Raw genomic sequence first — 26,858 nt, forward strand, 5'->3', positions numbered from 1 at the left:
TTTCTCCTTTGGCCGCCTCTCCTTCCAGTTCTCTGCTGCCAATGACTGGAACGCACTACAAAAATCTCTGAAACTGGAAACACTTATCTCCCTCACCAGCTTTAAGCACCAGCTGTCAGAGCAGCTCACATATCACTGCACCTGTACATAGCCCATCTTTAAATAGCTCAAACAATTACCTCATCCCCTACTGCATTTATTTATTTATTTTGCTCCCTTGCACCCCAGTATTTCTACTTTGCACATTCACCTACTGCAAATCTACAATTCCAGTGTTTTTAATTGCTATATTGTATTTACTTCGCCACCGTGGCCTTTTTATTGCTTTTATCTCCCTTATCTCACCTCATTTGCTCACATTGTATATAGACTTGTTTTTGTACTGTATTATTGACTGTATGTTTGTTTTACTCCATGTGTAACTCTGTGTTGTTGTATGTGTCGAACTGCTTTGCTTTATCTTGGCCAGGTCGCAGCTGTAAATGAGAACATGTTCTCAACTTGCCTACCTGGTTAAACAAAGGTTAAATAAATAAATACAAATATCTCTGTCTGTTCCTCTACTCTCTGTAGAGCAACATACGGGGAATGGCAACAGCAGCACCACCAACTTTTGTGGGGATCACCTCATCCCATCCTCTAGATGGAAGGCTACTACCAAACCAGAACTACTGTTTGGTAAGTACTTATCTCTACACATTAATACAAATGTATTATGCAATAAAATAATCCTAAAAGCAAACTCTTATACAATATTTTTATACTCCAGTTTATTTTCACAAGAATGTTTTCGGAAAAAAACATTAGTTCAGATTAAATCATTTGGTGTGATGAACCAATAACAAAGGGAGAAATGCAGAGAAGCAATTTGACCATAAGTATTTAGATTGCATATTTATCCAATAGGTGTCTCCATAATGACAAACTCCTCTCTCGCTGCTGGAAAAAAATTGGGATTATTTTTCAGGCATTGTGGGCGGGGGGAGGTCCAACAGAAACATGTGGAAATGTGTTGCACTGAGTGGTGCAACTCATTTCCAGTAGCTGCCTGGCCACCCCCAGTCCCCCACAAGTTACTCCTTTGCAGAGGAGAGATGGACATCATTCTTCCATCTCTCAGTATGGACACACACTGCTGGTTACTGTATAGTTAGGAAAAAACATTCTGACATTACAGTGCATTAGGAAAGTATTCAGACCCCTTGACTTTTTCCACATTTTATTATGTTACAGCCTTATTCTAAAATAGATTAAATTGCTACTTTTCCTCATCAATCTACACACAATAACCCTTAACGACAAAGAAAAAACAGGTTTTTATACATTTTGCAAATGTATTAATCATAAAACACTGCAATTTCACATTACATAAATATTCAGACCTTTTACTCAGTACTTTGTTGAAGCACCTTTGGCAGTGATTACAGCCTCGAGTCTTCTTGGGTAGGACGCTACACGCTTGGCACACCTGTATTTGGAGAGTTTCTCCCATTCTTCTCTACATATCCTGTCAAGCTCTGTCGGGTTGGATGGGGAGCGTTGCTGCACAGCTATTTTCAGGTCTCTCCAGAGATGTTTGATTAGGTTCAAGTCCAGGCTTTGGCTGGGCCTCTCAAAGACATACAGAGACTTGTCACGAAGCCACTCCTGCGTTGTCATGGCTGTGTGCTTAGTGTCGTTGTCCTGTTTGAAGGTGAACCTTCGCCCCAGTGTGAGGTCTTGAGGACTCTGGAGCAGGTTTTTATCAAGGATCTCTCTGTACTTTGCGCCATTCATATTTCCCTTGACTAGTCTCCCAGTCCCTGTCGCTGAAAAACGTCCCCACTAGCCCATGATGCTGCCACCACCATACTTCACCATAGGGATGGTATTGGCCAGGTGATGAGTGACGTGACGCTTGGAATTCTTGGTTTCATCAGACCACAGAATCTTGTTTCTCATGATCTGAGTCCTTTAGGTGCCTTTTGGCAAACTCCAAGCGGGCTGTCGTGTGCTTTTTACTGAGGAGTGGCTTCCGTCTGGCCACCATACCATAAAGGCCTGGAGTGCTGGTTGTCCTCAACAGAGGAACTCGGGAGCTCTGTCAGAGTGACCATCAGGTTCTTGGTCAACTCCCTGACCAAGGCCCTTCTCCCACCGATTGCTCAGTTTGGCCGGGTGGCCAACTCTAGGAAGAGTCTTGATGGTTCCAAACTTCTTCCATTTAAGAATGATGGAGGCCACTGTGTTCTTGGGGACCTTCAATGCTGCCGAAATGTTGTGGTTCCCTTCCCCAGATCTGTGCCTCGACATAATCCTGTCTCAGAGCTCTACGGTCAATTCCTTCAACCCCATGGCTTGGTTTTTGCTCTGACATGCACTGTCAACTTATATAGACAGGTGTGTGCCTTTCCCAAATCATGTCCAATCAATTGCATTTACCACAGATTGACTAATCAAGTTGTAGAAACAGCTCCAGGATGATCAATGGAAACAGGATGCACCTGAGCTCAATTTTGAGTCTAATAGCAAAGGGTCTGAATACTTATGTAAATAAGGTATTTCTGTTTTTTATTTATAACAAATTAGCAAAAAATTATAGAAACTTGTTTTCACTTTGTCATTATGATGTATTGTGTGTAGATTGATGAGGATTTTTTTGGGGAAAAAGTGAAGGGGTTTGAATAATTTCAGAATGCACTCATTTAAGTGGTGCCTGGGGAGATCGGCAGCCCCATAAGAAATCAAGGTGTTCAAATATTTATGGCCAGTGGACACCACCGTAATATCAATGTTGGTCCAGTCCATTATTTTAGAAGCAATATGTTTTTTGACATAATTGCGATTGTCATTTTTGAAGAACACCACTTAGAAACGACTAAAATGGGTTAGTACTATTGTTTTCGTTACAGATGTATGATCTTAATTTGAGCCAATTTGCTACAGCAGGAAATATATATTCTTGCAGCAACAGGAAATGTGGATTATAATTACTGGACATTTTTCAAAGGGGAAATTACAAACTTAAGAAGTCTTTGTAAACCTCAAATACATTACCATTTTAAAATGTCCTGCATTGCAGGAAAATTCTCTTGCAACAGGGCGATCAAATTAAATCTGTATATGTTGTCAACCTCGTAAACCAATCGTAATACAGGAAGTTGTACACAAAAACCCTGGCCGCACCGACTAGTCGTGGTAAAAAGCTCAATTGCATTGTCACCCCAAAAAAATCAGGATTTCTATTGCTTTGATACTATAATTAACATTTGGCACTGGTTGTAGGTGGAACTGTTACATGTATAACCTTTAAAGTCCAGATCAGTGAACACTCAATAGGACCGGGATCGTCACCTACTGTAGATTCAGCCACGGTTCAGTTTTTTTCTGGAGCGGATGGTAAGGGGCCAGAACATAATGAGAAATCATTTGTAGACTGCAAATTGACTGCAAGACACCCAAACAGATATAATATTTTACTAAAACATAATAATTTCAAACCTTGCTTACATTTGTATACGATCACATACAGTATATCTCTCGATTATGAGTGGGAATAGTTCGGAACAGATTTACAAATCACTTGGAGTTGATTTACTTGTGTTTTTATAGTCAATTATGCCCAACAATAAAAATGTATACAAACTATTTCTGCACAGAATTCTTGGGGGGGCCAAATATAATCACACGCGGATACACACACTGTTTCCGACCCTTATTACCCCTCCACCCCTGACTAAGCGTCAACATCACAGGGTTTGACTTCAGTATTCAACGTTTGTCCAGAGGGGATATAAATGTCAAATTCTGATGTTTAAATTCAGCGATTTATTCTGAATGGTTAAGGTAAGAGTTAAAGTTTGGGATAGGGTAAAAAATAAAATAGTGCCTAGCACTGGGATTTGAACACAGGACCCTCGGAGCTGGAACTTGCGGCTTACGCCCATCGACCATCCACAACGCCCTAGCAAGCCGCAGGCCCACTTGATGTTAATAACACTCACCGTTGCCCCTAGTGCACAGTTTTGAAGGCATCACCTGATGTCCTGGGGACCTGGATGAACGTTGAATGTCGCCTTGGATCTGGAGTGACCTGGCTTGACTTAGCCCATGTCCCCTTGACAGTCACACACACACACACACCTGTGACCGTGCAGCCCAACCAGGTCACTCCAGTACAGCCCAGCTCTGACTGGCTCATTCTCCCATCACACCGCACAGAGGAGAGATGAGCTGCCTGCCTGCCAGTGAGAGTCACAAACACTCAGCATCTCCCTGTCACAGCATGCTTACTCAGCCTCACCTTAAATGACACACCCTCCTCATTCAAACACATTCACTGTTAGAGCCTCACCTCTGTGCACGGGAAACAGACACTTTGCATTCACACACCCACCTCTGAAAACAGCATACACCCTCCCCATTCACACACACTCTGTCACAGGCTGATCCGCAGCCTTACCTCACCGCTGCAGGCAGGCAGGGAACAGCAGACTGGGCACAGCAGGATCATGCAGCTAAACTTCCTCATGCAAAAACTGACTGAGCCAGTGATAATGTCAAATACCATCAACGCAGGCATTGGAGCAAAATATTACACATTTACTGTATACAGATCATACACCAGCTCTTTCCATGACACAGACTGAACAGATGAATACAGGTGAAAGCTATGATCACTTATTGATGTCACTTGTTAAATCCACTTCAATCAAATCAAATCAAATCAGTGTAGATGAAGGGGAGGAGACAAGTTAAAGAAGGATTTTATGTATGCCACTTAGAGGGTGAATGAGCAAGACAAAATATCTAAGTGACTTTGAACAGGGTATGGTAATAGGTGCCAGGCCCACCGGTTTGTGTCAAGAACTGCACCGCTGCAGGGTTTTTCAAGCTCAACACTTTCCCATGTGTATCAGAATGGTCCACCACCCAAAGGACATCTAGCCAACTTGACACAACTGTGGGAAGCATTGACACAACTGTGGGAGTCAACATGGGCCGGCATACATGTGGAACACTTTGGATTTTCCTCGACGAATTGGGCTCTTTTGGGGGTGGGGGGGGCTCAATATTATCAATAATGCTTTGTACACAGTGTAGTCTGGCTATGAGTACAACACACAGGGATGGAAAGACGGTGACCTTCTGCAGCTCTTAACCTTTCCCCCTCTCCACAGTGACCTTTAACCCCTGACCCCACTCACCGATCTCACAGCTCTCTCCAGAGTAGCCCTGGGGGCAGTAGCAGCTGTAGCCGTCGCCCTCCGGCAGGCAGCTGCCTCCATGCAGACAGGGGTTGGTCTGGCACGGGTTGTCCTCAGCTGCAGAATGGAGATAGAGCAGGGGGGTTAACCGAGGGCGATGTGTACACAGAGATGCAATACATTAACACACACATGCCAAACAGCTACCTGGACTATTTGAATTACCCTTTTTTGCACTAACCTTTTTGACTCATTACAAACCCTGCTGCTACTGTTAATTATCTGTTACTTTAGTTCTAGTTTATGTACATGTGTACCTCAATTACCTCGTACACATCGTCTCGGTACTTGTAACCCATGGCCGTATATACCCCTTAACTTTTTCCAAATTTTGTTACGTTACAGCCTTATTTAAAAAGAAATGTCCCCTCATTTCCCCCCCTAATCAATCTACACACAATATCCCATAAGGACAAAGCAAAAACAGGTTTTTAGACATTTGTACGAATTTAAAAAACTTTAATAAACGGAAATATCACATTTTCATAAGTACTCAGGCCCTTTGCTCAGTACTTTGTTGAAGCTTTCCAAAGGCACTGTATAGCCAATTTATCATTACTCATTGTGTATTTATTACTGCTTTTATTACTTTTCTATTATTTCTCAATTTTCTTTCTCTCTGCTTTGTTGGGAAGGGCCCGTAAGTTCCAGTCCGCAAGGTGTATCTCTACAACATGGACATGTCTCTGGGTCACGTGGACATCTCCATGCATGCACCTTATCAACATATAACTCATTCAATATTGCACCATCCCATTCTCTGGGCTCTTTCTGCAATCTTAACCAGTAGTATCTACAATAAATAATGAATCATTACCAGTAGTATATACCAGGAATAATGAATCATAACCAGTAGTATAAACCAGGAATAATGAATCATAACCAGTAGTATCTACCAGGAATAATGAATCATTACCGGAAGTATCTACCAGGAATAATGAATCATAACCAGTAGTATCTACCAGGAATAATGAATCATAACCGGTAGTATATACCAGGAATAATGAATCATAACTAGTAGTATCTACCAGGAATAATGAATCATAACTAGTAGTATCTACCAGGAATAATGAATCATAACCAGTAGTATATGCCAGGAATAATGAATCATTACCAGTAGTATCTACAGGAATAATGAATCATAACCTGTAGTATCTACCAAGAATAATGAATCATAACCAGTAGTATATACCAGGAATAATGAATCATAACCAGTAGTATCTACCAGGAATAATGAATCATAACCAGTAGTATCTACCAGGAATAATGAATCATAACCAGTAGTATCTACCGGGAATAATGAATCATAACCAGTAGTATATACCAGGAATAATGAATCATAACCGGTAGTATCTACCAGGAATAATGAATCATAACCAGTAGTATATACCAGGAATAATGAATCATAACCAGTAGTATATACCAGGAATAATGAATCATAACCGGTAGTATCTACCGGGAATAATGAATCATAACCAGTAGTATATGCCAGGAATAATGAATCATAACCAGTAGTATCTACCGGGAATAATGAATCATAACCAGTAGTATCTACCAGAAACATAGAATAATACTAGATGTTTGGTGAATCTATGAATTATGTATGACCACTGGAGTCTTTGCCACTCAAAATATTTTTTGGGGAGAATATTTTGATATTTATTTCAGCACTCAAAATCTTGCCAAAGCTTATTCTGTAAGAGGGGTTAATATGAATTTTAAACCATTTGACATGATATATATTTATTTACATATGGACTTTGAAATGAACAAACGTAGGCTAAGTCTGGCATAAGCTTATTCCCACACTTTACAATAACTCTGTTGCAATGGTCTTAGGTAGTCTCCGTACAGGCGATTCCCTCCATCGCAACACTGCTGCCCAGTTGAAGAGCTTGTGATCTCCATGCAGCACCACAGCACCATGCGCCTTCGGAAAACACCCCTCAGCCTCAGAGGCCCTTCTGGAGGCATGCAGCCATATAGAGCCATGATACCTTAATGTAGGTTTATTTGCCTACTAGCCAAATAAAGTGAAGAGCATGCATGATGTGTGCAACTCGTCATTCCAACATATTTGAACATTTAATTCATCCTTCATTCATTCAGTATGTCATCCATTCAGTCATTTGTCTGAGTTGCAAAAGGAACTAAATCAAACAAAATCAACTCAGACAAATGACTGAAAGAGAATAGAACAGTCTTATAATCATTTTGATTGAAATCCGTGTGTATTCAAAATGATCTACATTTGCCAAAGTTCTTTAGCCTAATACTTTCATAATTCAATGTTTAATTTATTTCTCTCTGCATTGTTGGGAAGGGCCCATAAGTAAGCATTACACTGTTGGTTTACACCATGTGACAAATAAAATTGTATTTGACATGCACAAGTGAATGCGCAACACAAAAACGAGTGTGCGCGCGCAAGCACACACACACACACACCACACACACTCACACACACACTGCAGATCTCTCTCAAGCACACACACAGATAGATTTACACATACTAGAATTCTCTCTCTGCGGGTCGGGTGAGCTGGTATCTTTCCCCTCATACATCATTAAGTAAGCCTGGGTATTATACATGCTGGAAAAGAGATGTAGCACATCAGATTGTGTCTGGAAACTTATCTGGATTGGCTAATAAAACCATACTTAATGTAGCTATCTCTCCCCACAGCCACGAAACAAGCCTAAAAACCTGGTGCTGTGCAACTTTCCTTGTCAAACACCAGCACCGTCCTAAAAGTAGAGCCTATAATTACGACTTAATCTACTGTATCTCACCATTTATCCCAAAATGTTTCCCTTGAAGAGCGGCGCTTGGAGTTATAGCCTGGCAAAATAAAACGTGTTAATTACCTCGCAACAATGTGGTCATATGGCATTAAAAGAGGTGGCTCCGAGGGTACCTGACTGGGCGATGATCAGGTAATTTATGAGTACCCAGCTCATCAGAGTGACGCGGGTGGGTGGCACACATTGTACTCCCCCCCACCGAGCATCCGTCCTGATAAAAGGGGGGGGGGGGGGGGGGGGGGGGGACAGACAGAGCAGACAATCTGTCACCTTGTGGAAAGGAAAGTCACAGTCACACGGCCAGGCCCCCCCCCCCCCCCCCCCCCCCCCCCCCTCTGCCTTTGGTCTCTCTCTCTCACGCTCTCAAACAGAGTGTGTCGCTGAGAGGGTGAAGTGCAGTATGAAGGACCTGTCAGATTGTCTATCTGCTGTATTATTTCTCAATCTAAAGCTCTTCAATGTGAAGACTGGGGCTCTATCTGAGAGTCACTGGCACGTCATGGTTCTCTGTTAGTTGGTTGTCTGTGGTAGCTCATCCATCACTAATATATTCATTAGCATCACATATCTGACAGTGGCCTGTTTAGCCCTGCGTGACAGTGTGTTGGGAAAGAATCCACACCTGCTCCATTTTTTTATGTGATGGTTAACATGGCTGTGTGGGTCTGACTACACAGCTCTAGTCAGCAGGGTCCACAGCAGATGGAACTGTTTGCTCTGATAAATATCACAAACCCCAAAAATGCTCTACCTCTCTGTTATTGCTAATGGTGAGAGCTTAGCATGTCAATAATTCCTTCATGATTATCTGAAATCATGGAAGCATCCACACAAATGTAGAATTTTTCAGAAAAATATTTTATTCTTATTTACAATGAAAGGGACTCCAAAATGACACAATGCATTACTGACCATTCATTGCTTTTGGGCACAAAAAAACACAAAACAAAATAACAATTTTGTAGAGTCACAAGCTTGATTTCAGGGCTGGTGTTATGGGCGCGCCTTAGGGGGCCTGGTACGCCCTACCATACCTCCTTGCCCGTCCAAATAAAAATTTGAAATATTGATTATTTATTTGCCCGAGATGTGTGCCGACAGAACGACGCAGCTGACCACACCGCTGGCGTTATGTGTGCGAGCGTTGCGAAATAAATTTACACATACAGTGCATTCGGAAAGTATTCAGACCCCTTGACTTTTTCGCTCCAGTCTGAGGTCCTGAGCACTCTGGAGCAGGTTTTCGTCAAGGATCTAACTGTACTTTGCTCCGTTCATCTTTCCCTCAATCTTGACTAGTCTCTCAGTCACTGAAAAACATCCCCACAGCATGATGCTGCCACCACCGTGCTTCACCGTAGGGATGGTGCCAGGTTTCCTCCAGCCGTGACACTTGGAATTCAGGCCAAAGAATTTAATCTTGGTTTCATCAGACTAGAGACTGTTGTTTCTCATGGTCTGAGTCCTTTAGGTGCCTTTTGGCAAACTCCAAGGGGGCTGTCATGTGATTGAAAGATGAACTGAGGTCCACACTCCAGTCCAGTTGGTGGTGGTAATGCACCTTAAAGTTGATTGCCAACCGCTATATAAAGTCCACAGAAGAAGAAGAAGAAGAGGATGACTTAAGGATTAGAGATTACTAGAAAATAACTAGGTGTCCCCTTTTATCTGTGGCTTAATTGTCAGAGTATAGAAACACACAATTTTGTGTGACTCAAAATGGCCAAAAATTCTCTAAAGATCCCGAAAAAAAAGGAACTTGTGCATTTCAAGTAAAATAACAACCCAATTTTTATATCCCAGGACAAATTTGCTAGCAACCGCAAGCTATCTAAATTGTCATGAATGTTCCATGTGTTTCGACCTGTTCCCAAAAATAGTTGGTTCAGAGTTCGTTTTGATATTTCAACCTGCGTGCCCTGATCACATCTGGTGTGGATGGACAAAATCAATATGCGCGTGCCCAGTCTAGTCAGCATGTGTCACAGTTAAAGCAGCGAAGTGATAGTGTGGCAAGTCATAATATTTCTGGCCAGACTGTCATGTTTTGGCTTTGATCATCATGTCTTGTCCCTGTGCTTCCCTCTGCTGGTCTTATTAGGTTCTTTCCCTCTTTCTATTCCTCTCTCCTCCTTCCTCTCTCCCTCCCCCGCTCTCTCTCTCTATCGTTCCGTTCCTGCTTCCAGCTGTTTCTCTTTCTCCTAACGACCTCATTTACTCTTTCACACCTGTCTCCTATTTTGCCCTCTGATTAGAGTCCCTATTTCTCCCTCTGTTTTCCGCTTCTGTCTTTGTCGGATTCTTGTTTGAGGTTAGCTGCTCTGTGTCCTTGTTCCGCCCTGTTGTTGTTTTTGCATTTGTCAGATGTTGCGTGTGAGCAGGTGTCTATGTCAGCTACGGTCTGTGCCTTCCTGAAGCGACCTGCAGTCGGTGGTCGCGTCTCCAGTCGTTCCTCTCTACTGACAAGAGGTTTTCAGTTTCCTGTTTTGGATTACCTTTGGATTATATCCAGGAACATCATTGTTTGTTTAAGACTGGAATAAAGACTCTGTTTCTATTACGTCGCTTTTGGGTCCTCCTTCATCAGCATAACAGAAGAATCCGACCAAGAATGGACCCAGCGACTATGGATTCTCTCAACACTACCGTCAAGTTCCAGGGAGCAATGCTCGGCAGACACGAGCAGGAATTGTCTGCTGCTCGTCATGCCGTTGAGACCCTGGCCGCTCAGGTCTCCGATCTCTCAGGACAGTTTCAGAGTCTTCGTCTCGTACCACAAGCTACTTCCTGGTCTTCCGAGTCTCCGGAACCCAGGGTTAATAATCCACCATGTTACTCTGGACAGCCCACTGAGTGTCGCTCCTTTCTCACCCAGTGTGATATTGTGTTCTCTCTCCAGCCCAACACATACTCTGGAGAGAGAGCTCGGATCGCTTACGTCATATCACTCCTTACTGGGCGGGCTCGGGAGTGGGGCACAGCTATCTGGGAGGCAAGGGCTGAGTGTTCTGACGTTTATCAGAACTTTAAGGAGGAGATGATACGGGTCTTTGATCGTTCTGTTTTTGGGAAGGAGGCTTCCAGGGGTCTGGCTTCCCTATGTCAAGGTGATCGATCTATAACGGATTACTCTATAGAGTTTCGTACTCTTGCTGCATCCAGTGACTGGAACGAGCCGGCGTTGCTCGCTCGTTTTCTGGAGGGACTCCACGCTGAGGTTAAGGATGAGATTCTCTCCCGGGAGGTTCCTTCCAGCGTGGACTCTTTGATTGCACTCGCCATCCGCATAGAACGACGGGTAGATCTTCGTCACCGAGCTCGTGGAAGAGAGCTCGCGTTAACGGGGTTACCCTTCTCCGCATCTCGACCATCTCCTTCCATCGGCTCAGAGACTGAGCCCATGCAGCTGGGAGGTGTTCACATCTCGACTAAGGAGAGGGAACGGAGAATCACCAACCGCCTTTGCTTCTATTGCGGTTCTGCTGGACATTTTGTCATGTCATGTCCAGTTAAAGGCCAGAGTTCATTAGTAAGCGGAGGGCTACGGGTGAGCGCTACTACTCTGGTCTCTCCATCAAGATCCTGTACTACCTTGTCGGTCCATCTACGCTGGACCGGGTCGGCTGCTTCCTGCAGTGCCTTGATAGACTCTGGGGCTGAGGGTTGTTTTATGGACGAAGCATGGGCTCGGAAACATGACATTCCTCTCAGAGAGTTAGGGAGGATCACACCCATGTTCGCCTTAGATGGTAGTCCTCTCCCCAGTATCAGATATGAGACATTACCTTTAACCCTCACAGTATCTGGTAACCACAGTGAGACCATTTCTTTTTTGATTTTTTGTTCACCTGTTACACCTGTTGTTTTGGGTCATCCCTGGCTAGTATGTCATAATCCTTCTATTAATTGGTCTAGTAATTCTATCCTTTCCTGGAACGTTTCTTGTCATGTGAAGTGTTTAATGTCTGCTATCCCTCCTGTTTCTTCTGTCCCCTCTACTCAGGAGGAGCCTGGTGATGTGACAGGAGTGCCGGAGGAATATCATGATCTACGCACGGTCTTCAGTCGGTCCAGAGCCAACTCTCTTCCTCCTCACCGGTCGTATGATTGTTGTATTGATCTCCATCCGGGGACCACTTCTCCTCGGGGTAGATTGTTCTCTCTGTCGGCTCCAGAACGTAAGGCTCTCGATGATTATCTGTCTGCTGAAGGCATTCAGATGGATCCCGCTAAGGTCCAGGATGTCAGCGATTGGCCTGTTCCTAAGTCACGTGTCGAGTTACAGCGCTTTCTCGGTTTCGCTAATTTCTATCGGCGTTTCATTCGTAATTTCGGTCAAGTGGCTGCCCCTCTCACAGCTCTGACTTCTGTCAAGTCTTGCTTTAAGTGGTCTGGTTCCGCCCAGGGAGCTTTTGATCTCCTCAAGAAGCGTTTTACATCCGCCCCTATCCTTGTTACTCCTGACGTCACTAAACAATTCATTGTCGAGGTTGACGCTTCAGAGGTGGGCGTGGGAGCCATTCTGTCCCAGCGCTTCCAGTCTGACGATAAGGTCCATCCTTGCGCTTACTTTTCTCATCGATTGTCGCCATTGGAACCCGAGGGGATTCTCCCTGAAGGGCGTGTTGTCGGGTTGACTGTCTGGGGAATTGAGAGACAGGTAAAGCAAGCACTCACTCACACTGCGTCGCCGCGCGCTTGTCCTAGTAACCTTCTGTTCGTTCCTGTCTCTATTCGTCTGGCGGTTCTTCAGTGGGCTCATTCTGCCAAGTTAGCTGGTCACCCCGGCGTTCGGGGTACGCTTGCTTCTATTCGCCAGCGGTTTTGGTGGCCTACTCAGGAGCGGGACACGCGCCGTTTCGTGGCTGCTTGTTCGGACTGCGCGCAGACTAAGTCAGGTAACTCTTCTCCTGCCGGTCGTCTTAGACCGCTTCCCATTCCTTCTCGACCATGGTCTCAGATCGCCTTAGACTTTATGACCGGTCTGTCTTCGTCTGCGGGGAGGACTGTGAGAGCCGCCAATAAACGTAGGATTAAGAGTCCTAGGTATTGTCGCGGTCAGAGAGTGTGGCTTTCCACTCGTAACCTTTCCCTTACGACAGCTTCTCGCAAGTTGACTCCGCGGTTCATTGGTCCGTTCCGTGTCTCTCAGGTCGTTAATCCTGTCGCTGTGCGACTGCTTCTTCCGCGACATCTTCGTCGCGTCCACCCTGTCTTCCATGTCTCTTGTGTCAAGCCTTTTCTTCGCGCCCCCGTTCGTCTTCCCTCCCCCCCTCCCGTCCTTGTCGAGGGCGCTCCTATTTACAAGGAACGGAGGATCATGGACATGCGTTCTCAGGGACGTGGTCACCAGTACTTAGTGGATTGGGAGGGTTACGGTCCTGAGGAGAGGAGTTGGGTTCCTTCTCGGGACGTGCTGGACCGTTCGTTGATTGATGATTTCCTTCGTCGCCGCCAGGGTTCCTCCTCGAGTGCGCCTGGAGGCGCTTGGTGAGTGGGGGGGTACTGTCATGTTTTGGCTTTGATCATCATGTCTTGTCCCTGTGCTTCCCTCTGCTGGTCTTATTAGGTTCTTTCCCTCTTTCTATTCCTCTCTCCTCCTTCCTCTCTCCCTCCCCCGCTCTCTCTCTCTATCGTTCCGTTCCTGCTTCCAGCTGTTTCTCTTTCTCCTAACGACCTCATTTACTCTTTCACACCTGTCTCCTATTTTGCCCTCTGATTAGAGTCCCTATTTCTCCCTCTGTTTTCCGCTTCTGTCTTTGTCGGATTCTTGTTTGAGGTTAGCTGCTCTGTGTCCTTGTTCCGCCCTGTTGTTGTTTTTGCATTTGTCAGATGTTGCGTGTGAGCAGGTGTCTATGTCAGCTACGGTCTGTGCCTTCCTGAAGCGACCTGCAGTCGGTGGTCGCGTCTCCAGTCGTTCCTCTCTACTGACAAGAGGTTTTCAGTTTCCTGTTTTGGATTACCTTTGGATTATATCCAGGAACATCATTGTTTGTTTAAGACTGGAATAAAGACTCTGTTTCTATTACGTCGCTTTTGGGTCCTCCTTCATCAGCATAACACAGACAGCATCAGATACATGGACTACATATAGAAAGGCGCTGTTTCGCTTGTTCGGATGCTTTCTCCTGTAATATAGTATGGAGCGAGATACTTTCCAAAAGGTTGAATATATGTATCGTTAGAATCGTAAGAAAATCCATACGTAAATTGTTAGGATCGCAAGAAAATCCATACGTGAAATATGCCGTGAAATTTAATCTGGGAACATGCAAACACCATGTTATGATTACGGACTAAGCTTTTAGGCTTGAACAAATGTTGTGTTGCAATTCTGAAGTACAATAATACCTTTCAGAGTTTTGGCAGTTTCGTCTCACCCCCAAAAATAAACGCACACCAAACGGCCTGTGAGGAGAACTACGCAAATAATTATAACACAGAAGAACATAAGTCAAGGAATCTGGAAAGAAGTATTCTGCACGTTTTCAAGTTAAAAGTCTTCAATTCTTTATTACTCCTCAATTGAGTTAACTTCACATTTAGGTAGCTAATGTCTTGGATTTGTTTGCCAGCCCAAGTCTAGATACCACTAGCTGTATTATGCCTACAACAGTGAAGTTTCAGTCCACTAGGTGTATCTCTACAAGATGGGCATGTCTCTGGGTGATGTGGACATCTCCATGCATGCACCGAATCAAAATTTGACTCATTCAGTATTGCACCATCCCATTCTCTGGGCTCTGCCGACAATCATAACCAGTAGTATCTACAATAAATAATGAATCATTACCAGTAGTATATACCTGGAATAATGAATCATAACCAGTAGTATCTACCAGGAATAATGAATCATTACCAGTAGTATCTACCAGGAATAATGAATCATTACCGGTAGTATCTACCAGGAATAATGAATCATAACCAGTAGTATCTACCAGGAATAATGAATCATAACCAGTAGTATATACCAGGAATAATGAATCATAACCAGTAGTATATGCCAGGAATAATGAATCATAACCAGTAGTATATACCAGGAATAATGAATCATAACCAGTAGTATATACCAGGAATAATGAATCATAACCAGTAGTATATACCAGGAATAATGAATCATAACCAGTAGTATATACCAGGAATAATGAATCATTACCAGTAGTATCTACCAGGAATAATGAATCATAACTAGTAGTATCTACCAGGAATAATGAATCATAACCAGTAGTATCTACCGGGAATAACGAATCATAACCAGTAGTATCTACCGGGAATAACGAATCATAACCGGTAGTATCTACCGGGAATAATGAATCATAACCAGTAGTATCTACCAGAAACATAGAATAATACTAGATGTTTGGTAAATCTATGAATTATGTATGACCACTGGAGTCTTTGCCACTCAAAATATTTTTGGGGGAGAATATTTTGATATTTATTTCAGCACTCAAAATCTTGCCAAAGCTTATTCTGTAAGAGGGGTTAATATGAATTTAAAACCATTTGACATGATTTATATGAATCGTTTCATGAACATATGGACTTTGAACAAGCAATGGTCTTAGGTAGTCTCCGTACAGGCGATTCCCTCCATCGCAACACTGCTGCCCAGTTGAAGAGCTTGTGATCTCCATGCAGCACCACAGCACCATGCGCCTTCGGAAAACACCCCTCAGCCTCAGAGGCCCTTCTGGAGGCATGCAGCCATATAGAGCCATGATACCTTAATGTAGGTTTATTTGCCTACTAGCCAAATAAAGTGAAGAGCATGCATCATGTGTGCAACTCGTCATTCCAACATATTTGAACATTTAATTCATCCTTCATTCATTCAGTATGTCATCCATTCAGTCATTTGTCTGAGATGCAATAGGAACTAAATCAAAGAGAATAGAACTGAATTCCATGTGTATTCAAAATTATCAACATTTTCCTAAGTTCTTTCGCCTATCACTTTAATAATTAAATGTTTAATTTAAGTCTATTCAAATAAAAAATAGGCCTTCAACGTGTAGGAATAATTTCAGAACTCAATTTGTGTTTTAAAACTGTAATCGAGTAAAGGTTAACGTAAAGTAAGAATTGAACGTGTATATGTTCATTCATAATCATAACATAGGGTTTTGTACGTTTAAGTTTTGTACGTCTAATTTAACGTTTTCGTTTCATGTTTGATGCATGGCTTTTCTTATGATCCTAACAACTTATGTATGGATATTCTTACGATCCTAACGATATGTATGTTCAACCTTTTTGGCAGCTATCTCGCGCCATGCTATAGTTTCAGCAGAGAGGAAGAGGCTAAGTGAGAGGGCTCACTCTCACCAAAATCAGTCCATTATAAACCATATGTGTTTCTATGAGAATAATATGCAGACCTAAGCTTGTCGCCTGCTTTCCCGCCTTTGGAGCAAAGACTCACATTGTTAGTGCATAGACATCTCGTCATTACAGATCTCTGGTTTCAGCTTCTTGTGAATTGGAAAGGAAAGTTGGCGTGTGCACAGTGCACTGTTAGGATGCTGGATTGCCCTAAAGTAAATGTATGTTTTGCCCAAATTATATAATTACTCCTGTCTAAATAAAATCATTCAAAATACTTCACCAGGCAGCATGACTTCGGCACCGAGGCAGTGCTTAATTTGAGCCGGATCCTGGAACCTCTCAGATTGACTTTGCTCATTCCGGCACCTATTTGCCCGGTACCTTTCACAGCATGATTTATTAATTGTTTCACTGTTCACACTGTAAACATTCTAATAAAAGCGATCAGCTTTAAATTAAGTTGCCTCCTCGTTATTACTCCAACCCCCCAAAGACAATAATGTAAAAGTACGGTGATCCTTCTGTGTAATCATCATATCCTGCCACACTCATTCCAGACCTGCTCGCTTATTTGAACATAGAGGTTATGCAGAGGGAGATTGGGGTAAGTATCTGATCTTAAGCCAGAGAACTGTCAGTCGCGGAGTAGAGGAGTGAGGGGAAAACTGTTCCTGATGGCGATGCCTTATCTTGCAGAGCTGCTAATCCCGCCAGTTCAGCATTACCACCGGCACCACCACTAGCTGGTAGGCCTGCTAGCGAGTCAGACTCAGCAAGAGAGGGAGACAGGGAGCTGGGGGGGACAATACATCATCCACCTACAAAGTTCTCGGAGCGGTGCAATTTGCAGTTCAAGAACAAGCAAACGTATAACCTCTGGCTTGTCATGCAGAATTCAAAGCTTGGCTGTACAACATGCAAAAGGATAGGGAGCTTGTGTCTAGAAATGACTGGAGGGATTAAACTAGCAAAAGAAGGGGTAGAATGTACAGTATCATCCTTTGGCTTAGACTTAAAAACAAAACAAACAAAGAGCCCTCAGGAAAAAAAGGTTTTTGAACATGCCCGAACCAAGTCACATTTGGTGGCAGCAAGCCTTGCAGACAAGGCTAAAGAGGACACCCAGGTTATAGTTAACACTCAAAATGAAAAAAATACTCTACAGTCAGAATCTTCAGAACAGGCTTTGAAGGAGGCTGAACATCCCAGGCCCTCTTATGGCTTTGAGCAAGAAGTTGACTGTCAGGAGTTATAAACTTTTTCTGTACTGTGAAATGAATCTGAATATGTGCATCATATCACATAGTCAGGAGGCCTATAGATTCTCATATGTGTGTTCTGCTGTAGCCCACATTGATTTATGTTATTTGAACTTATACTCTCCGGTATTGTGATATTGGTTCTACTGCTACATTGATGTCTTGAAAATTAGATGAAATTCGGGTCTCGTAACGACCACAGCTGAGTGTGTGCGCATATGCATATGGCCTTATTAGGGATCCCCATTAGTTCCTTCCCAGGCAGCAGCTACTCTTCCTGGTGTCCAAACACATTAAGGCGCTTTCATTGCATATAAAAGTGTAACGGCTGTCTAATGCTGTCTAAGGAGTAAGGGTCGGACCAAAACGCAGCGTTGTATGCAGACATAAAGGATATTTATTAAAGAAAGACAAAACATGAAAACTCTTACACAAACTACAAAACAACAAACGACGTAGACAGACCTGAACTTGAGAACTTACATATAGACACGTAGAACGCACGAACAGGAAAGACTAGCCAAACGAACGAACAAACGAAACAGTCCCGTGTGGGGCAACAGACACAGGAACAATCACCCACAAACAAACAGTGAGAACAGCCTACCTTAATATGGTTCTCAATCAGAGGAAACGTCAAACACGGGCCTCTAATTGAGAACCATATCAGGCAACACATTTAACCCAACATAGAAACACATAACATAGAATGCCCACCCCAACTCACGCCCTGACCAACTAAACACATACAAAAACAAGGAAAACAGGTCAGGAACGTGACAAAAAGAAACGTTTAAACAGTACATCATATAACATTTTTACACCACTACATAATCTACAAATGTATAATACCACCATACAACAATATTACAATGTACGTGTGTGTAGAGTGCGTGTGCTTGCGCTTGTGCACCTTTGTGTGGGTTTCTTCACAGTCCCTGCTGTTCCATAAGTTGTACTTTTACCAGTTTTTTTGTATCTGATTCTACTGCTTGCATCAGTTACCTGATGTGGAATAGAGTTTCATGTAATCATGGCTCTACTGTATGTAGTACTGTGTGCCTCCCATAGTCTTTTCTGGACTTGGGGATTGTGAAGAGACCTCTGGTGGCATGTCTTGTGGGGTATGCATGGGTGTCAGAGCTGTGTGCTAGTAGTTTAAACACACAGCTCAGTACATTCAGCTTCTCAACACTTCTTACAAAAACAAGTAGTGATGAAGTTAATATCTCCTCTACTTCCAGCCATGAGAGATTGACATGCATATTATTAATGTTAGATCTACGTGTACATTTAAGGGCCAGCCGTGCTGCCCTGTTCTGATCCAGTTGTAATTTTCCCAAGTCCCTCTTTGTGGCACCTGACCAAACTACGGAACAGTAGTCCATGTGCGACAAAACTAGGGCCTGTAGGACCTGCCTTGCTGATAGGGTTGTTAAGGCAGAGCAGTGCTTTATGGACAGACTTCTCCCCATCTTAAATCAAATGAAATCAAACTCTATTTGTCACATGCGCCGAATACAACAAGTGTAGACCTTACCGTGAAATGATTACTTACAAGCCATTAACAAACAGTGCAGTTCAAGAAGAGTTAGGAAAATATTTACCAAATAAACTAAAGTAAAAAAGAACATAACAATAATGAGGCTATATACAGGGGGTACCGGTACCGAGTCAGTGTGCGGGGGTACAGGTTAGTTGAGGTGACTCTCGACCCGCTCTACTACAGCGCCATTGATGTTAAAACCTCTTCAGGCTAGGGTCTATTTTCTCCACTTCCTGTCTGCCTGTTACTCAGGCCCAGAAGCCAGGATATAATTGGTACCATTGGATAGAAAACACTTTGAAGTTTGTAGAAATGTTAAAATAATGTATGAGACTATAACACAATTGATATGGTAGGAGAAAATCCAAAGAAAAACCAGCCGGAAATATCTTTTGGAGAGCCTATGCTCTTTCAATGGAAAGCTATGGGTCATATGCAATTCCAGCTCCCAGATGCAATTCATATGGCTTCCACTAGATGTCATTAGTCTTTGTTCAAGGTTTCAGACTTGTTTCTTCCCAAATGAGGAAGAATTTTGAGTTTTCGTACTGGGAGTCAGAGTTGGAAATCATTCTGTGCGAGCGCTACGAATTTTGCTTTTCGATTGAACATACTTCTTTCAGTATGAAATATTATAGTTTAATTACATTTTAGGGTACCTGAGGATTATATAGAAACGTATTTTGACTTGTTTTAACAAAGTTTAGCGGTAGCTTTTTGGATTCCTTTCTCTGCATGTTGAAAGAGTGGATTACTCAAATCTGTGGCACCAAATAAACTGACTTTTTGTGATATAAAGAAGAATTTTATCTAACAAAACGTCCATGCATGTTGTAGCTGGGACCCTTGGGATTGCAAAACAGAGGAAGATTTTCAAAGTGAAGTGAATATTTAATCGCTATTTGTGATTTTACGAAGCCTGTGCTGGTTGAAAAATATTTTGATGTGGGGCGCCGTCCTCAAACAATCGCATGGCATGCTTTCGCTGTAAGGCCTATTGTAAATCAGATAATGCAGTTAGATTAACAAGAATTTAAGCTTTTAACCAATATAAGACACTTGTTATGTTTAATATCCACATTTCCAATTTCACCGGAAGTTTAGCCCTGGGGGCCTGTTGGGCCCGCCTTTTCCCGTAGTCCACGATCAGCTCCTTTGTCTTGCTCACGTTGAGGGAGAGGTTGTTGTCCTGGCACCACACTGCCAGTTCTCTGACCTCCTCCCTACAGGCTGTCTCATCATTGTCGGTGATCAGGCCTACCACTGTTGTGTCGTCCGCAAACGTAATAATGGTGTTGAAGTCGTGTTTGGCCATGCAGTCGTGGGTGAACAGGGAGTGCAGGAGGAGACTAAGTACACACCCCTGAGTGGCCCCAGTGTTGAGGATCAGCGTGGCAGACGTGTTGTTGCCTACCCTTACCACCTAGGGGCGGCCCGTCAGGAAGTCCAGGATCCAGTTGCAGAGGGAGATGTTTAGTCCCAGGGTCCTTAGCTTAGTGATGAGCTTCGTTGGCACTATGGTGATGAACGCTGAGCTACAGTCAATGAACAGCATTCACATAGCTGTTCCTTTTGTCCAGGTGGGAAAGGGCAGTGTGGAGTGCGATTGAGATTGCTTCATCTGTGGATCTGTTGGGGCAGTATGCGAATTGGAGTGTGTCTAGGGTATCCTGGAGGATTCTGTTGATGTGAGCCATGACCAGCCTTTCAAACCACTTCATGGCTACCGACATGAGTGGTAGGTTACCTTCTCTTCCTTGGGCACAGGGACTATGGTGGTCTGCTTGAAACACGTAGGTATTACAGACTCAGTCAGGGAGAGGTTGAGTTGAAAATGTCAGTGAAGACACTTGCCAGTTGGTCCGCGCATGCTTTGAGTACACGTCCTGATAATCCATCTGGCCCCGCGGCATTGTGAATGTTGACCTGTTTAAAGGTCTTGCTCACATCGGCTACCGAGAGCATAATCACACAGTCATCCAGAACAGCTGGTGCTCTCATGCATGCTTCAGCGTTGCTTGCCAGGAAGCGAGCATAAAAGGAATTTAGCTCGTCTGGTAGGCTTGCGTCATTGGGCAGCTCCTGGCTGGGTTATAGACACACTGGCTTTACTCAGAGCCAGTGGATGTCGTTAGTAAAGATTGAAAAATCTTGATCCTACCTGGATTATGTTGGAGAGGCTTTTATTAAAGAACACCCTCTGTATTCTGTTAGACAGGTAACTCTTTATCCATAATATAACAGGGGGTGTAAAGCCATAACACAAAGGTTTTTCCAACAGAAGACTATGATCGATAATGTCAACAGCCACACCAAAGTCTAACAAAAGAGCACCCACAATCTTTTTTATAAATTTCTCTCAGCCAATGATCAGTAATTTGTGTAAGTACTTGTTGAATGTCCTTTTCTATAAGCATGCTGAAACTTTGTTGTCAATTTGAGCCATTAAAAGGGGCTTTAGTATTCTTCGGTAGCGGAATGACTTTTGCTTCCCTCCAGGTCTGAGGGCACACACTTTCTACTAGGCTTAAATTGAAGATATGGCAAATAGGAGCGGAAATATCATCTGCTATTACAGTAATGTTCCATCCAGGTTGCAAGACCCCGGTGGCTTGTCATTGTTGATAGACAACAATACTGTTTTCAACCCTTCCACACACACTTTACAGAATTCAAAAATACAATGCTTGTCTTTCATAATTTGGTCAGATATACTTGGATATGTAGTGTCAGCATTTGTTGCTGCACTTGTTAATCTTGCCAATGAAAAAATCATTAAAGTGGTTGGCAATATCAGTGGGTTTTGTAATGAATGAGCCCAAAATGTCATTTAAGGTGCTCCACTATCATTCTTTATATAATTTATTTAGGTTTTATTCTATAGTTTATTTTTATTCTGTTTAGTCACATGATTTCTCAATTTGTGGTACGTTTGCCAGTCGGTTGTGCTGACTGTCACACCCTGGCCTTAGTTATCTTTGTTTTCATTATTATTTTAGTTAGGTCAGGGTGTGACATGGGGAAGTTTGTGTGTTTTTGTATTGTCTAGGGTGTTGTATGTTTTAGGGGGTTTAGTAGAGTAGATGGTTTAGTGTTCAGTGTAGGTATCTAGGAAAGTCTATGGTTGCCTGTATTGGGTCTCAATTAGAGACAGCTGGTTATTGTTGTCTCTGATTGGGAGCCATATTTAAGGCAACCATAGGCTTTAGCTGTTTTGTGGGGAATTGTCTATGTCGATGTTCTATGTTGCATGTGTGCACTTAGTTCTTGCTTAGCTTCACGTTTGTTGTTTCGTTTTCCTTCTTATAATAAAGAGAAGATGTATTTTTCACGCGCTGCGCCTTGGTCCTCTCTCTCTCCCTTTGACGATCGTGACACTGCCAGACTTATTGCCATACCATTTACATCATCCTTCTCAACCATACAATTTTTAAATTCCTCATCAATCCAAAGCCATTTAACCGTTTTTACTGTAATTTTCCTAATGGGTGCATGTTTATTAGCAACAAAAGCAATTTATGTGTAAAGTGCAGCGTCTGGTTGCTCCTCATTACACACCACTGACCAGCAATTATTCTTTATATCGTCAACATAAGAATCACTACAACAATTTGTGTATGACCTCTTATACACTACATTAGGCCCAGCCTTTGGAACTTTGGTTTTCCTAGATATGGCTACTATATTGTGATCACTACATCCTATGTATTTGGATACTGCTCTCAAACACATTTCTGCAGCATTAGTAAAGATGTGATCAATACATGTTGATGATTTCATTCCTGTGCTGTTTGTAACTACCCTGGTAGGTTGACTGATAACCTGAACAATGTTGCAGGCACTGTTTACAGTTTGAAGTTTTTTCTTGAGTGGACAGCTTGATGAAAGCCAGTTAATATTTAAATCACCCAGAAATATAATTAAATGTAACAAAGTGTGAAACTTAGTTATGTTTCTTAATGTTACTTAATGAGTATATGTACAATACTACATACTATACTATTAGTTAATTTTAGAATACTGTAAACAAACGGTATTCTTTCAGTTGAGCGTACTAGCGCTTCACATGTCTACCAGAATTTGATGCTGTTGCTATGCAAATTCTTGCTAGCTGTTAGCATAACATTTTACTATCTAAACATTTTACGACTTCTGGTACGTTTGTAAATTCAATCTGGAGTGCCAGAGACCACTCAGTGTGCCCTGGGTGTTCGTAAATTCAGAGCGTACACTGGACGCTCTGGTCGAGGAGTAGGGTTGACCCGAGCGTCCTGACCTCACAACGGCAGTCAAGCACACACGCTAACTGACTAGAGTTGGTTAGCTTGCTAGCTATCTCCATACACAAATGAGAGAACACCTCATTCTGACCATTTTACTCACCCTAACATAGCTGGTTAGGCTGTTTTCATGTTAGCCAGAGCGTTGGTGACTAACTGTGCTGCTGGCAACAATTTAATTATGCTTTTTTTGCCGACGTTTACTGACACAGGCCATATTCAACGGGTTTTGAGCATTCGTAAATTCAACAATTATTCTGTGCTCTGACACACTCAGATGATAGTGCTCTGAAATCGGAGTAGATGGCCAGAGCGAATTTACGAAGGCCTCCGAATTAACAATGTCCACTGAGAACGCACAACTTTACCATTTAGCTAAGAATGACTTGAATAATCAAGTCAATAAACGTTGGGTAGTTAGATAGCATATAGTTGAAATACTGTCAAGTTCGATGTATTAGTAGCCAACTAACATTAGGTAACTAGCAAACATACCAGTACATACTGCTCTAATGATATGCTATTCAGTTCGTAAGGATAGCATAGCTAACAAATTGTCAGCCAACATAACGTGTAACTTATTTGAAAAATCATTACTTTATTACATTGCTCAACATTTTAACATTTGTCACAATTATTTAAAGCAATGAAATTGTATCCACTCTTTTCGGATATTTTCTTCCATTTTCTTGAAATCTGAAAACGTTGTGAAGCAACGTCCATTTTCGGAAGAATTGTATTATGGGCCCTAAAATAACTGAAATAGTGTCCACTGCTTGTATTCTTCATATTTTGGCGAATGTAGTATGACATCGGGGAACTTGGCATACTAACTGTATCCATACTATGACCAATAAGCATACTACATACTCAATTTACGTCACAAATAGTATGCTTAGTATGAGTATTTGAACACAGCTAATGTGTCTTGAGTATAATTTAAAATGTTGCATTAAGAAGAAGGGGAGGGGATGTGGCGAAGATATGGTGCGTCTCCAGAACACATGCATATGCAGGAAAGTGTCCATTTGGCAATGTCTTATTTCTGATTGCCTTAACGCACCATGTACACCACTTATTTTTTTTTATCTTAGTCTCACACAAGTAAACAATGTCTGTATATTGTAAACATTCATTGCAAATGATAGTTACTCAGTATTTTAAAAAGCATTCCAACACTCCCAGCCTCAATAATCACCAAGCCTCGGAGTGAAAGAAATAATATCATGATCTGATTATCCCATATATCCAGTGGAAATATCATAAAAAACATATTTCTGTCCCGGCTAACGGGCGCAGGAAAATTTGAGGGCCCGGAATAGACTAGTTGACACAATGTTGCAAGTTCGTTAGCGACTGCTTCAGGCCGGACCTGTTATAATTTGATACAATGTTGAACTTCACTAGAACTAGCTCGAGTCGAGACAAATAAAAAGGGAGGCAGACAGGCAGGCAGAATAGAGAGATGAATGTGATTGAAGAACCAGAATTTTCATCAGGATATTTTCAACTGTTTTTATTTGTCGGCTTTAGGCCTATGTATTTTATTTAGTTGATGGATGATAGGCCTACTGCTGCAATGGTCTATAAGCTATCTCTGAGTGCTGTGCTCTCATTTCTTTAGCCACCAATAGTGTATCAATGTGTCCATATGGCAAAGATTAGTGCTCTCCCCATAGTAGAATTTTTACTTTGAGATTTCTATCAGTTTGGGTCTTTGCATGTCATTAAAGATACACGTCAAATAACACTATTTGACAAAAACAGTATTTGACACGTTAAATAAGCTTTTAATTTGACATGTCAAATAACACAGCTCTATTATAGAATGTTTTGTGTTCTGAATTTGCACGTGCAAGCCAAGCATCACCACTACTATCAGTAGCACTGTCAAAGATGTACAAAAAAGTCTGCAAACACCGGCCACGAACGATGTGTTTACAATACCACATTGGTAATAAAGCATTATCTGTTCGACCGCAACTTCTGTGATAGCTAGCTTTAGCTTGGTACCAATACAACCAGCCTAAAAACAATGACCAGTAGAAACTGCAGTCATTTTCACTATTCTTAGCAATGATTTAGGAATCCTTGTGAGTAAGTATTAGCTAGGTAGCCACTTGTTGTTCGCCTATTGAAATTGAACTTCAGTTCATGAAAATAAATAGCTAGCCAGCTACGTAACCCTGTTGCCCAAAGCTAACGTTATAAGCAGCCAGCTAGCATCATCTGGCTAGTGAGGCTTGACCAGACCGGGTTATGTGTTGTGAAGCTAGCCACAATAAGGATTAGGGACAATAGTGGAAGTTGCGCTTTGCCTTCAAAATAAAGGTACCTCTTTGAAAGTGATGCAGAAGGTTACAATTGCTGGAATCATGCCATATTTAGACTAGATAATGTTAAACAAGGTTGGAATGTGAAGCAATGAAATGGGGTATCAGTCTACTCGGTGACACCCACAGAACACAACTGTGAAGAGTTTACGCAACTATTAGCGTTGTAGCTCTTATCGTGGGACTGTGACTGTGTGAAATCACCTCCCCAGTCAGCGTATTGTGTATATTGACATTCATTTTGCACTGTACAGCTTTACCTAAAGATTGGGGATCAATGAAATGGGGTAACAGTCTACTCAATACCCAAGACATTGTTTCCCAACGTCCTCCTCAGAGTTATCAGACTCCAAAACATCCACGCAGGATTGTTTATCTTTGGGATTAGTGTTCAATACACATAGTTTTTTTTTCTTCTCACCTTTATTTAACCAGGTAGGCCAGTTGAGAACAAGTTCTCATTTACAACTGCGACCTGGCCAAGATAAAGCAAAGCAGTGCGACAAAAACAACAACCCAGAGTTACACATGGGAGAAACAAACGTTTTGTCAATAACACAATTGAAAAATCTGTATACAGTGTGTGCAAATGTAGTAAGATTAGGGAGGTAAAGTAATAAATAGGCCATAGTGGTGAAGTAATTACAATTTAGCAATTAACACTGGAGTGATAGATGTGCAGATGAGGATGTGCAAGTAGAAATACAGGTGTGCAAAAGAGCAGAAAAACAAAAACAAATATGGGGATGAGGAAGGTAGTTGGATGGGCTATTTACAGATGGGCTGTGTACAGCTTCCGCGATCGGTAAGATGCTCTGACAGCTGATAAAAGTGAATGAGATATAAGTCTCCAACTTCAGTGATTTTTGCAATTCGTTCCAGTCATTGGCAGCAGAGAACTGGAAGGAAAGGCGGGCCAAAGTAGGTGTTGGCTTTGGGGATGACCAGTGAAATATACCTGCTGGAGCGAATGCTATGGGTGGGTGTTGCTATGGTGACCAGTGAGCTGAGATAAGGCGGAGCTTTACCTAGCAAAGACTTAAAGATGACCTGGAGCCAGT

The 26,858-nt window shown here is 42.4% G+C and overlaps 1 protein-coding gene across 1 annotated transcript in view; it reads right to left on the minus strand.

Annotated features, from left to right (window-relative positions):
- LOC129810859 (neurocan core protein-like) overlaps nt 1-26,858 on the minus strand; it is a 198,816-nt gene that overhangs the window by 67,938 nt on the left and 104,020 nt on the right. The window contains exon 10 of the mRNA XM_055861816.1: nt 5,187-5,303. Within this exon, the coding sequence (XP_055717791.1) occupies nt 5,187-5,303 (117 nt within the window). The remainder of the gene's footprint in view (nt 1-5,186; nt 5,304-26,858) is intronic.

The sequence above is a fragment of the Salvelinus fontinalis genome, chromosome 14 (assembly GCF_029448725.1).
Source record: "Salvelinus fontinalis isolate EN_2023a chromosome 14, ASM2944872v1, whole genome shotgun sequence".
In the NCBI taxonomy this organism is placed as follows: Eukaryota; Metazoa; Chordata; class Actinopteri; order Salmoniformes; family Salmonidae; genus Salvelinus; species Salvelinus fontinalis.